This window comes from Sceloporus undulatus, chromosome 4 (genome assembly GCF_019175285.1).
Source record: "Sceloporus undulatus isolate JIND9_A2432 ecotype Alabama chromosome 4, SceUnd_v1.1, whole genome shotgun sequence".
NCBI classification, from domain to species: Eukaryota; Metazoa; Chordata; class Lepidosauria; order Squamata; family Phrynosomatidae; genus Sceloporus; species Sceloporus undulatus.
In genome coordinates, this window is record NC_056525.1 from 106,818,742 (window position 1) to 106,832,889 (window position 14,148).

General features: G+C 39.1%; 1 protein-coding gene across 1 annotated transcript in view; it reads left to right on the forward strand.

Moving 5' to 3' along the window:
* Positions 1 to 11,028, forward strand: part of PLPPR5 (phospholipid phosphatase related 5) — a 118,497-nt gene extending 107,469 nt beyond the window's left edge. Inside the window, exon 6 of the mRNA XM_042461494.1 lies at positions 8,923 to 11,028. Coding sequence (XP_042317428.1) covers positions 8,923 to 8,955 — 33 coding nt within the window. The 3' untranslated portion in view covers positions 8,956 to 11,028. The remainder of the gene's footprint in view (positions 1 to 8,922) is intronic.
* Positions 11,029 to 14,148: the final 3,120 nt, after the last annotated feature.

Below are 14,148 nucleotides of genomic sequence, written 5' to 3' on the forward strand. Positions count from 1 at the left end.
GGCTGTCTGGAAAAAGCTTTGGCCTGGTGCAAACCAGTTATGATTGGGGCAGCCTATCAGAGTTCTGTCAAAGGAGATGGATGAGTGAGAGTTGCTGAAACCTGTGCTACTTTTGCACTTGTTCTTCAGTTCAGATACATATCTCCACACCCAACTCACTTTGAGGATCAAGAGCTAGGCTGGGAGAAAAGGGGGCACAGAGATACATATAGATGGACCTGGGGGGGGGGGGGAATTTAGCTTCTCTCATCTGTACACCCTTTTTAATGTTAAAAATCATTATTCCCCCTTCCTGATTCATAAGCGAATGGGCAGATACAGTATATGATCTCTGCCACCTTGTGGTCATAAATGCTATGTCTTATAGGGCTCCTTTAGATGGCACAAAGGTGTGATGTTTGTTGTTTTGGGTTCTTTCAAATGTCCAAAAAACATTTCAATGGTTTTGGAATACTTCTGCGTCATACCTGGTACCAGCTACAACATTTTATTCTCACCCTTTAGTGGATTTCTTTTTAATTCAAAGAAATATCAAAATATACCCCTTTCTTCACTCCCACATGAGAGTGAAAAGCCAAATTGGCTGAAGTATTGTATGAGCTATAGTAAAAAGAAAAAAGAAACAAACTTTTCCAACCAGTGTATAGGAAAAGTGTTAAATTTTCTTTTCCTTCTCCTTCAACAGGTGATGTGCAGAAAAGTGGGAGCCAATGGTAACAATAAGTAGGGAGATATATTAGACGATAGGCAAGTACAGTATTGGATAAAAAGTGACTTTTTGGATCATTTGTCCACCAAACTGAGGCCTTTATTTAAATCAGTGGTGGCTTATAATCCAGAGTCTCTCATCAGCACTGAGGAATCAGAGGCAGGGCAGACTTGGTATAAATATTAAAATCCTAGTCTGCTACCTTTGCCAGGTCAGCAGTGCAATGGCTTCTGTCTGGTATCTATCAGGTTTTGGTTTCTCCAGCTGTCAGCACAGTCACAGACCTCAGAGAATTTGAGCTGTGAGCTCTAGATATAGCACACTCAGCTGCAGGCTTGTGCTGTATCTGGCATCTATTCTGAAAATCTTTGTGACAAAGAAGTCCTTGCTTAGCTATGCCCTTGGATGTACACTTGAAATATGGAAAGGTCAGGTAAAAAGTGTGGTGGTGCATAGTTATCTTCTCCAGTGGATTGCCTCTTGAGAATACCACCATTGTGCAACACAGCAATTCTAAACTCTCCAACCAAAATTTAGTTTATGATGTCCATCAATCAATCAATATTTATTTATTAGCTCTTATGCCATCTCAAGGAGTTTATGATGTCGTAACTTCCCAACAAGATGCCGGACAGTCTTTGTGGTGTTCAAAACACTAGTTTTTGTGCAATTTCTAAAGACAAGTGCACAAAAATTCTTACAATCTCACACTATGGGAGATTTTTGTTTTGAAATTAAATTCTTCATTTTCAAGTATGAGAATTGTTTTTAACAATTCATTCTCATATTTGAGAATAAAATCAGGGAAGATTTGCATCTCTAGTTTCCTAATAATGCAGAAGCACACAAATACAAGCGCATGCGTGCACACACACGATTCAGTAGGCTTCAAGAGGACAGATTGGGCTATGTGTCAAAAGAGCAATATAATTTCAGGTGTGGGGCCCTTTCACAATGAAAAATGTAGAAATAGATCTGCAGGATTTTTGTGATCTTAGATTTTGTGTCTTCCATTTCTTTGGTAAGGAAGCATTCTGGTATCTCTGAGAACATACTTTATGAGAATCTTCCACCCTGTTCACAGTTATCTTTATTCATCTTCTCTTTCACTTTTTACTTTTCTCTTTCCCACAATGTTACTGAATTTCACCAAGGTCAGACATCTCAAAAGGCAAAGTAGTTAACAGGAGAGAATGTCAGCCCATCCATATTGCAGAGCAACTCTCCTTGCCCTTAAATGCCACTAACAGCAGATTCTTGCCCTTAGGGGAGCATAAAAGTAACAATTTCTTTAAGATAGTTGTATGGGTCTTCCCTTTTAATTCAGTAAGACAGCTTTGTACAGTGCACCTGAAAAGTGGGATATACAGCCTTCAGTCAACCATTAAAATAAGTTTCCGGTAAAGGAAAGCCAACCCAATTCCCTTTGCAGAAAATACCAACTAGGTTGGATTTAGATTGGCAGTCCATGTGAAAGAAGGGCTCTTTTGGTTCATGGAAAGCACTAGGATTTAGCAGACCAGGATTATAGAAATCTGCAGGGAAAAGAATGGCCCCTTCCTTTGTATATATTAAGTCAAATTGGGCCCAAACAGACAGGCCAAAATGAAGCTGCTTTGGGACACTCTGGAGGTTTGCTGTTTAAATGACACATGCATCTTAAGAGGTCAGAAGCTGCACTAAAGTGGCACTCCAGTTCTTAGGACTGGAATGTGCCTTTGGTGTGGCTTCTGGCCTCTTAAAACCGATGCATCATTTAAACAGCATACCTCCAAAGTGACCTGAAGCAAGGACGTAGCCAGGATTTTGGGAAGGGGGGGGGGTCAAGACTAAGTGCCACCATTTTGAGAGGCTAAGAGCCCCCCACCCCAAGACACAAAAAGAGGGTTGAGCGTTTACCCGCGACACCTTGATGGCACCACTTTAACTTCCGTTATGGCTTTGTGCAATGGAATCTTGGGAACTGTAGTTGAGTCATCTGTCAGGTGCCATAACAAACTACAAATCCCAGCATTTCACAACATGGAGCCAAGGGCAATTAAAGTGGCATCAAACTGGATTATTTTTTCAGTGCAGATGCAAACTGAGTCCTTCCTCTGAAGGTGTTTACATCAGATAAATTCAGCTCGATAAAGCAAAGTGCAGCTGCTCAAGCAATGAGCGGCAGCCACTCTGTTCATGCTTTGAGACACTGTATTCCAACATCTGAGCTGAGCTACGAACCCAGGCTGCATCCACACATTTCATTCCCACTTCCAAGAGGGATTTTTAATTTTGAGACACACACACACACACACACACCTTTTAATTCCAAGACCTACCTATCTATCTATCTATCTATCTATCTATCTATCTATCTATCTATCTATCATAATTTTTAATTCCAAGCCATTATACGTTCCTTTCTTTTTATATTAAACAAACCCCTTTAAGAGAATCCTATTTTGGGAGAAAGGCAGGGTATAAAATCAATCAATAAAAAATTATAGTGCAATAGTCCATCAGTGCATGGCTTACATTATAAGACTTTATACCTTTATACATTTAAAAACAATTAAAATCACAGTAGGCTCAGAGTGCTACAGAATCATGGAATCATAGAGTTGGAAGAGACCCCAAGAATGGCCCTGATCCAGTCCAACCCCATTCTGCCATGCAGGATCTCCCAGTCAAAGCATCCTCAACAAATTATGTAATGGAGGTGTCCATCTGCATTGTAGAAAGATATACTATAGATTAATGCTATGGAAAATCACCACCTTGAGTCTGTATATTGGGAGAAAGGCGGGATATAAGAAAATAACAACAACAACAATATCTGGATATTGTAGTTTTGTGAGACATTTAGCCTTCTTTGTCAGGAAATCGCAGGATTTTCCATAGCATTAAAGCAGTGTCAAACTGGATTATTTCTGCAGTGTGCAGCCTTATTATACTGCAGTTCCCATCAGTCTGTGGTGCTGCTGGATGATGGGGCCTGCAGTCTAGCATTGCCTGGAGCAGGGCCATAGGACTCCACAGCCCCGATTCATCATCTTAGATTGATTCCATATATTAATTAATTAATCATAAAAACATAGAGTTAGAAGAGACCCCACAAAGGGCCATCCAGTCCAACCCCATTCTGCCATGCAGGAACTCTCCATCAAAGCATCCCCATTGACATGCTGAAAAAGGGCCAGCTAACTGTATTTTATACTATTTGTCTTTTAAAAAGAGAAAAAACAAGGCTGGAAGGAAGCCTCTTGCCTTTTTCCATCACAGACCCTCCTCTTTTTGGTTGTTGCAAAAATCCAGAAATGACTGTTTTTTGAAAACATGAGTCCATTCTCAGGAGAAATGTCCAGAGTAGAGTCTTGAGTCTCCTTTCTCTGGACTTCCAAAACCCCAAACTGACCCTGAGAGCATCTGGTCTGATCCCAGCTCAAGGAAACTTGGGAATCCTGAAGGTTTAGATCAATGACTGAATTATTGAATTATACAAGGCATAGTGGTCTCAGGGTTTTGCAGAAGCTCAGTATGCAGAAGCACAACATTATTTTAAAAATATTGTGCATTAAATTACCTTCAGTCTATGTCTATGAGATGCATATGAAACATACATGGATCCCATCTCCCAGTATAATATCCCATTAGACATAATACTGTATATAAATATACCCAAATCTGAAAAACTCCAAAATCCAAAATACATCTAATCCTCAGCACTTTGGGTAAGGGATATTATTATTATTATACTATATTGCACATGGATATAACAGCTAAAAGTTAGAAGTCACCTTTTCCTTCTTTTCTTCAGTTCTCCCTTAGGGAGGAAGGGGGGGGGAGGAGGAGGAGTGGAAGCCGTACTCTGAAAGAAACAAAAGCGAATCATAGGGACTCCCTCTCTCTCTCTCTCTGTCTCTCTCCCCCTCCCTCTCTTCCTCCTCCCTCCCCCCTCCATTAAAGCCACGGAGGAGAGGGAAAAGAGGAACTTTTGTTTTGTCTTTCCTCTGTTCCCTCGCCGTGGTTTTAATGGAGGGGAGGGGGGGAGGAAGGAGCTTGAATGCCCCCAGGACCTGATGGGGGGGTTCCGCCCCCCCAAACCCCCCCTCTGGCTACGTCCTTGCCTGAAGCAGCTTTATTTCGGCCTGCCTGTTCCAGCCCATTGTTTAAGAAAATGCATACAAATTGTCATACAATTTTTTTAAAAAAAAATCCCAAAGTTTGGGCCAAGCTGAATTTTAAAAATTTCAGTCTATGAGACAAATCAAACATAAGATTAGTAAAATGAAACCAAAATTGAAAGATTTATTCATACAACCAGAGGTATTTTATTATGAAACCCATAATACGGTTCCTTCCAAGATTATTTTGTTTTTACAAAGCATCTGAATTTCTCTTTGCAATTACTTATTTTCATTATATGTCCACCAAAGGGAGCAACCTAAGCACTGGTTAAGTTCATTGAAGTAGATTTCCTTTCCTTAGGTTTTTAACTTGCACTGGTTGGATGAAAGAAACATGAAACTATGCCTAACACAATTTGGTGACTATAACCATTAATGTTGCAGAATCAAGTTATTGATCATGGTCAAGATGAGCCCTTGCAGCAAAATTCTTTTAAAGCCCGTCTCTTTAGAGTTTTCTCTTGGATAACAGGAATGGATCACTTTGAACATCTTCATATAAGGCAATAAACGTATGTGCGCAAAAAAGCGCACTCTGGTGTGTTGAAGTGTGGCTTTGGAAGGCATAGGTTTTAGCCTTCAGTGCAGGCAAAGGGCATTTTGAGAAATAGACTTCTGGGAAGTTGTTTTTGTATTCTGTACTTGTCATATAATGAGGGGGAATTGATAAAGAAAATGAAAAGAAAGAAATAATTTGGAGGGGAGGATTTTCAAAATGGGCATATCAGTTCTGACATGTTTAATAAGCTGCTAAGGATCATATTGCACTCCCAAGGGAGAACTAGAATACAAGACATAAATAAGGAGCTCATATCTACAATTTGCATGCAGCTTGTAAATAATTAATATGAATTCCTTATTTTTTCTCAAAATGCATATGACTGATAAAATATTACTTGATGTACTAAAAATAATAATGCTCAGTATGTTTATTTTTGTATTGAACCAAAAACCTGCACTTAAGGTTCTGCCTCAGTATTCTTTTTCCCCAATGGGGATGTTTTGCTACTTTGTTTTATTTGTTTGGCTTCTTTGAGTTTCCATGTTTCACCTGTGTTACTGAATCACTTCTACTGAGCGGCTGGGTTGAAATAATCACAATGGTGCATGCTGAGTTTTATTTTTCTTCCCAGTAAGTGACTGTGACTTTTAGAACTGCAGCCAACTTAGTAATTGTGCTGTAGAAACCCAAATAGAAATGCTGAGGTGAACAACCATATATACTCATGAATAAATCACCTTCCTGTGTAAGTCAAGGCCAGGTTTTGGTGCCAGAATTATGGATTTTGAAATGACTCATGTTGAGGGTAAAACTTAGGGGCATGTAACAATGGATGTAAAGAATGAAGCAAAGGAAAATGATGCCAAAATGTATGAAATTTCAACAGGCATAGGTACTTATGCTCACCCTAGAGGCTTGATAGATGAGGAGGGAACTATTGTGTCTCTGGGATGTGAAGCAGAGGTGACTAGTTGATGACAGGGCTAAGAAAATGTGTCCAGGTCAAAAAGTATGTAATGGCAAGAGTTCACAGTATTAATTCTTTTTTAAAAAAAGGAACCATCCCTTAACCTGAGTAGAGTGGTGAAAAGCGAGAGCTTAGTCCATCCTAGAAAAACCTAAAACAATCCCTCTACTCTTCCAGAGCTCCTTTGAGGGGCAGTGCCACTGTTTTCCTGCTTAGGCATTCAAAAAGTCAAGAAGCAGTGCCAAAACAAACTACAAATCCCAGGATTACATAGAATGGAGCCATGGTAGCTAAGGCGGTGTCAAACTACATTAATTTTGTAGTATGGTAGCAGTCTAAAATACATGGTTGGTGTTGAAAATCACAGCACATCACCAAATGGGGGAAATATGTGGTTGTACAAACATATTAGGGTTAGGGTCTCTAGGACCTGAACTAAACTCCAAGACCTCCTAAACTGTGTTGGTTGTGTGCACAGAAAGGGATGCAGTGGCGTAGTAGTTAAGACGCCAGTTCCGATGATCAGAAGATCGGAAAGTTGGCAGTTCGAGACCTGGGTGCTGCATGATGGAGTGAACTCCTGTCACTAGTCCCAGCTTCTGCCAACCTAACAGTTCAAAAGCATGCAAATGCAAGTAGATAAACAGGTACCACTTCTCAGTGGGAAGATAAGAGCATTCAGTGCAGTCATGCTGGCCACATGACCACTAGAGCAGTTCTCAGACAATGCTGGCTCTTTGGCTTAGAAACGGAGATGAGCACCCTACAGTCTGTTATGACTAGACATTCATGTAAAGGGACTAGCTTTACCTTTACCTTTTACAAACATAAGTTTGTGTGCACAATCATCAATCCTTGATGATCTTGTTTATTGAAATACACACACACACACACACACATATATATATAGAAAGAGAGAGAAAGAGAGAGAGAAACTTTCTGATTTATTTGGCTCTTTGCTTGAAGATGAAAGCAACTCCCCTCATTCTTCCTTTCTCTGAATATAACCAACACAATTTAGGAGGTCTTGGAGTTTAGTTCAGGTCCTAGAGACCCTAACCCTAATCAAAGATAGTTATTCATCCTAAATCCCCACTTAAAATAATGGAATATAAATTAATTATAATTAACATATACCATACCTTACAGTGAGATTTAAGTATTTTGGGAATACTGTATATTTCAGTGGATTTTAAGAGTCTTGGGAAAGTGGCCTTATATTCTTTGAGATCATTCTTTTTGCCAACATTTTTTTTCTTATTAGGAAAGCAAATAACATGATTGCTTCTGAGTACTATCTTATAAAATGAAAACATTATGCATGCCAATGATTATAAGCTTCTGCTAATTTGACAGCCACAGGCAAACTTAAAATGCTGTTTTTATGAGAGTTTCAATTTTATATATACAGAAACACACTTTTTTCGTGCAAATATACACTAAAAACAGGGAGATGGAGCCATCCTGATGAAAGAATCAGAAGGAAGAGTAATGAAAATACAGGGGACATTATAGTAACTGAAAAAGAATTTTTAAATATGTACTGTCAACTAGCAAATGCCATTTTTATTTAACGTTTTGTTATTTCATTCTATAGCATATGGCTCTTTGGGCATAATTATCTTTTAAAGAAATCAGTGAAGGAAGAAATGTGAAATTTAAACAGAATTAGCAGTGAAACACAAAGTGATCTACTATCAGAATTGGTGGCATTTGGTTCCTGGAATGTTACTCTTAAGGTGCTTATTGAATAGCACTCTAGTTATCTACTTAGAATTTCATGCTACAAGAGATGCATAAAAGACATGGTTATATAGGGCTGAGGACAGAATTAAATGTTGGGGAACATACAGAGGAGCCAGGGCATTGGTGGATGGGAGGCTAGTGATTAATCTGATGTTTCACCCTGAAAACCATTTTCAGGTTGGCTTGTTACAATAAAGCATTTTGACCCTTTAGACCAGTGGTTCTCAACCTTCCTAATGCCATGACCTTGTAACACAGTTCCTCATGTTGTGGTGACCCCCAACCATAAAATTAGTGGTGTCTTGGTTCCTAAGACCATCGGAGATATGTGTTTTCCGATGGTCTTAGGCAACCCCTGTGAAAGGGTCGGTCGACCCCCAAAAGAGTCGCGACTCACAGGTTGAGAACCGCTGCTTTAGGCAGTCTCAAAAACTGGAGGTCATTCTAGGCATAGGAGAAGCAATTGTAGGAGATAGTAGAGGGATCTGAAGGTGAGACTTGGTGACTGTGGAAGGGATAAGTACTCTTCCCTAAACTCCATCCATCCTGGAAATGCCTGCCTTTCTCCCCACATTTGCATTGCTTCAATAAATATATTTATGCCCTAAAATGTATGGTGTTTTTGTGATGCATTTGAGACTTACTGCAGGGGTGGATGGTTGTACTGCCATAAATGAAACAAAAACTCTGAAAGCATGGAAATGTTCTCCTAAATTACATGGCAGGAAGCAGATGGTTGGTGATCAGGAATCGAGTTGGGGCAAAACGATTGCTCTGGAAATTACAGACTTCTGACTGTTTTCTTCTCTACTTTTTTCAATCTTTGTAGAACCACATCACGGCCTTTGCAGAAGTCACATGATATCGAAACTGATGTCTATTCGCTCCATTGGACGTCATCTCTTTTCACAGTTCACTCATAATAACTGAAATGTTTTGAATATAAAATGAAGAAAAACTTCATCTGGTTGGGTGACCAGATTTAGCAGCATTAAAATTTACAGCAGCCTATGAAGAATATGCCTGAAATATCAAAGAACATTTTCCAGCGAAAAGCATTGCACCATTTAGGGATCGAGGGTGGGGGGAGTTATTGGGAAAGAGTGTACCTGAGCACGTCACATAAAATACCATTTCCCTTGTTTGGGGGATATGCATTGTTTTATTTCTTTTTTTAACTTAGCCAGGTAAGAATCTGGCAGTATACCATTAAATCTAATTAGGCTGAACTTTATAGGTTTTTTAAAAATTCAGCATGACACTCATTCCCATTCAAACAGATTTCAGTGTACACACGTGTTTTTTTTTAATGACACCCAGTACTAAGATGCTGTTTGCACTCCATATTAATGATGTGTTTCACATACCACATTTATATCTTAAGACTGGTGCTTCTGCTTTTGAAGAACAAAAAAAAAATGCCAATTTATACTATAATGAGTATTGTATCATAGTTTTAAATCAAATTATTTATTTGGATATTTTCCTGACTTCATGTGGTTAAATAGTTGATTTTGTAGTTTTTCAATGTCTTCAATGTACCCTGTAATTAGGATTAGAAATGAGAACACTTAGGCATTGGGATATCCTATTATTTTAACGATGAATGCTCTCTTATTGAAGGTTAATGGCTCTATTCTTAGGCCTGGCATATTCATATAGGGTGGGTTTTTCTTCTTCTTCTACTTCATGACATATAAGTACAGTGATTGCTGGCCATTGATAGTATTTGAAGTTTAATGTGGCCTAGCCAAAGACCCATTTCCAAAAGTGATCCCAAGGCCTTGGATTCTCATTTACAGGAAGAAGTGCTCAAAATGTGCCAGGCTCCCAGGCCCTCTTTCTCTCTCCCTCTTTTGTTGTACATTGTCCCCATCTTTTATGTTGAAGGAGCTATCAGTATGAATCTTTCTTCAACACTAAAGTTCTTCTGGCAGATGAATGGCCATCATAGTTCTTCAGTAATGTAAATAGGGCTGGCCACTAAACTGTTGTTTTTGTTATGGGGTGTGTTGGGAAGGTTGATAGTATTTCCCTTCATCAGCAGGAAGACTAGAAGTGTCCTGCTCTGTTTGGTGTGCTTCACGTAGGATGCCAAGTTGCTCTGCAGCAACTAGAGTTAGGCATAGGATCAGGAATAAGCCACTGAGAACATAACAGTGATGGACTTTAATATCATGCTAGTTTAACATGACTTTATCTCTCTTCACCCCCACCCTGATCTAGAGTTTCCCAGTCCTCCAAAACAGGTTTTGAGAGTGTGGAGATGTGGCTTTAGGAGAGGAAGGTGGTATATGATTTGTAAAGTGTGTTCGCTAGACAAACTATGATGTTGGCTCTAAATTACAGTGTGAGGATCATTGCTTCAGATAAGTGAAACTATTCTTGAAAATGGAACTTTGGTTCCCAAAGAAGGGTCATATAGCATTAACTTTCACATGTGACAACAGGCAAAATATAACCCAGGTCTCCACAATTTAATTCCTTCAATATGAGGTGCTACAGAGGGTGGTGATCATGATGGTGTGTGTTACTTTTAAAAGACTCATGAGAAGTGGTCTTTACAATGCTAAGAGATTTAACCAAAGTATTGTCATCCTTCCAGTTATATATTATATATCTCAGGAATTATTTTGAATATGCCAGGAAGGTGTGTGAGGAAAATAAGAAGGTAAACAAAATAAGGTAAGAAGGCCTAATGGCCCATTTTGTACATTTTCCCTTTTATTTTAATGACAAAGCAGGGCAAAATTGATGGCTTTTTTACACTGAGTGACTAGAACAAACACATAGCTCAATAGTCTGTGACCTGATTAGCTTTGATGGAGGTACATATTTTCACATGATAACTGGAATTCTGTTGTGGACCTACTGTATATACTCGTCTATACGCCTAAAGATTTATACCCAAAAATTGACCCCAAAATCCCATGTTGACTTATTTATGGGTCAGTATGGTAATGTGATAGCATCTCTTTCAGATTTCCCCATGGAGAGTTTCTTTTTCTCTTGAGCCAAGCAGAAAGAGTCCTGAGTGATTAATTGCAAACAGAGTCCCTCTCCCTCTTGCACTGGCTTCTGCTGTCTGAGAAGTGAAGGATGGAAGCAAAATTGAAAAGCTGAAGCAAAAAGCCTTAATTAGAGTCTCTCTTACTCTTCGCGCGCATGCACACACACACACACACACACTGAAGGAGCCTCCAAGTTTTACCCATGACCTATCCATGGGTCATGGCAAAATCCATAATTTTGGCCCCACAACCTGCCTTCGGCTTATACATGAGGCCGACTTACAGTCAAGTATATATGGTATATCAAGGTAAGTGGTCTTACATGTACAGGAAAGAGACCAGAGCGTTTGCTCAACACCTCTGTTCACTAAGGGGCTGCTGTAACCTTACCATGTAACAGTGCATAACAGCATTTACAGGAGTGACCAATGCACATTTTACCCTGAGCCACATTGGTCCATTGCACATCAGAGTTCTTAGCCCTGTTATGCATCTTTACAATTCATTAACAGGATTTCATTGAGCCTTTGCTCCTTTGTCACAAGTGTGTAGACTGAAAAATAGGCTCTCAGCCAATGTCATTTTCCTCCAGTGTGTCAGAATGAACTAGGCCTTGAAACCAATAGGACAGAAAAATGCAAACTTAGATTGCAGTTCTTTCCTTTCCATTAACCACTTTGAGCAAATACAGTGGACCCTTGATATCCACTGGGGTTTGGTTCCAGGGCCTCCCATGGACAGCACAATCCATGGATGCTCAAGTCCTATTAGAGACAATGGCATAGTTATATAAAATGGCAAAATCAAAGTTTGCATTTTGGAATTCATATTTTTTAAAATATTGTCAATTTGTGAATCTTTGAATCCATGGATGAAAAATCCATGGATATGGAGGGCTGACTCTACATGGAATTGGTCCCAATAATAAGACAATCCAGCTCTTCATTACAGTGAGTACAATTTGTACAATTATTGTATAGATAGACATGACAAAGGCTAAGAAAGATTGTGACTTGTTTGATAACAAGCTGACCAAGATCTGCCCAGATGATGTGTGCTACATCATGTTTTGCAGCAGGACAGAAAAGAATAAAACACATTCTATTTTAGCTCATATGCAATTGTCAGTTCTTTAAGAATACATATGATGTTTTGTACTTTTATATTATTTTGAAAATAACATAACCCATTAAATATGGGATGGAGAACCTTTGGCCCTCAAATAGTATCTCTATAATCTCCTATTATTAGCAATGATGGACAACCTGGGAGTTTGGGGGCCAAATGTTTCCTGCCCCTGAGTTAAATCCTGCCTTAAACAAGAACAGAGGACCCAACTTACACAATCAGCTGAATTGCATGGCAGAAGCCTTTTGAAGGGAGGGGGCTGCAAAACTTGCATTCTTATTCCCTCTTATAATAAATAAAATAAATTCTCCTTGCATATAACAAATTCCTGTGGGTCCTTGGTATTCACTCGGGGTTGATTCCACGACATCCCTGTGTATACCAAAATTCATGGGTGCTCAAGTCCCATTATATACAATGGCATAGTGAAATGGTATCCCTTATATAAAATAGGAAAATCAGGGTTTGCTTTTTGGAATATAAAGAATCCATAGATATAGAGGGCCAAAAGTAATAATCTATGATGTGTTAGCTTCCTACGTGTGGAACAATTCTGCTTCTTCCAAATGTACTACCCCATTTGATACTTTCCCATTTGCAGTGTGGATAAAGGCCAGCAAGAACAGTAATATATATCATGAGATCATGCTGATCATGCAGCTTGACTCCCAAGTGCATTTCTGCATGATATTTCTTTCAGGGATCAGATGCACGCTTGCTTCCGTTCCACACAGTGGATGGGAAAGGCTTGGAAGTTTAAATGGCCGAGTTTAATTTATTATGCGCATTCCGAAGGGGATTGCTCCTCTCACCTCTCAGGCTGATATAAATCCTACACTTCCAGTCATTTATTTATATATTTATTTTTATTTCAAGGATTTATATCCCGCCTTTCTCCCACAACTGTTGATGGCTCCCATGTTAGTGGGGCGGTGAATCCACTGCACATCTTATTCCAGATTTTAAAGGCACTATTTGTGGTGCTGAACTATAATCTCCAAAGCAGGTTCAGCAACTTGGAAAGTTCCTTCAAAGGTTCCCCAAACTCAGTGGCTTACTGCCTTTCTGTAAGGGGAGCCACCAGTGTCCACTATAGGTGCCCTGTTGAATGAGAGGCAGCTAAAACAGATGTTTCCCAAAGATGGAATTATATTGTGTATTGTTTAAAAGGCCACTGCCTTCCTGGGAAGTAAAGAATTGAGCCCTTAACTATGATAATGCAATGTATGTTACATCAACCATTTGTTAAACTATCAATCCTGTCTGATAAATCATAGCATATCCCATATGCTCACCATGTGTGGTATGTTTGCGTTTCTTGGTCTAGCTATTGAGGATCCACCTTATGTAAAATTGTTCACAATGAGGATTTCAGGGAAATCCTCAATTGGTTTTTTGCAGTACAGCAGTTCTGCAGGTTTTATATCTGATTCATAAGTTCAGGAAGAGACTCTTTTATGTTAAAAGAAAGACTATTCTTTTTCAACATATTGTCTTACGTAAAACAGCATGTAACTGAGTCTGTCTCTCAGGATTTATAACAGCCTAGTATTTGGGTTTAACTGATCATGTTATCTCTTTGTGAATCAGCAGTAAAAGGGTGGGGAAGAGACATGCTGCTGTGTACTGTATTTTTAAAGAAAATAAAATAATTTTTTTCCAATCCTATGTTACAGATTGTTTTCTTCAAAATTCTTTGGGGACTCAGTGGATTGAGAGATTATGTATATATTAAGATATGTTGACTTGGAGTTTGCAGATATTTTTGATGGGAAAGTAAACCCATGGCCTAGGAGAGAAAGTGGACTTCCATATGACAGTAAAAAGAGATGATAAAGGGTATGTGTATCCCTTGGCATCTATCTATCTATCTATCTATCTATCTATCTATCTATCTATCTATCTATCTATCTATC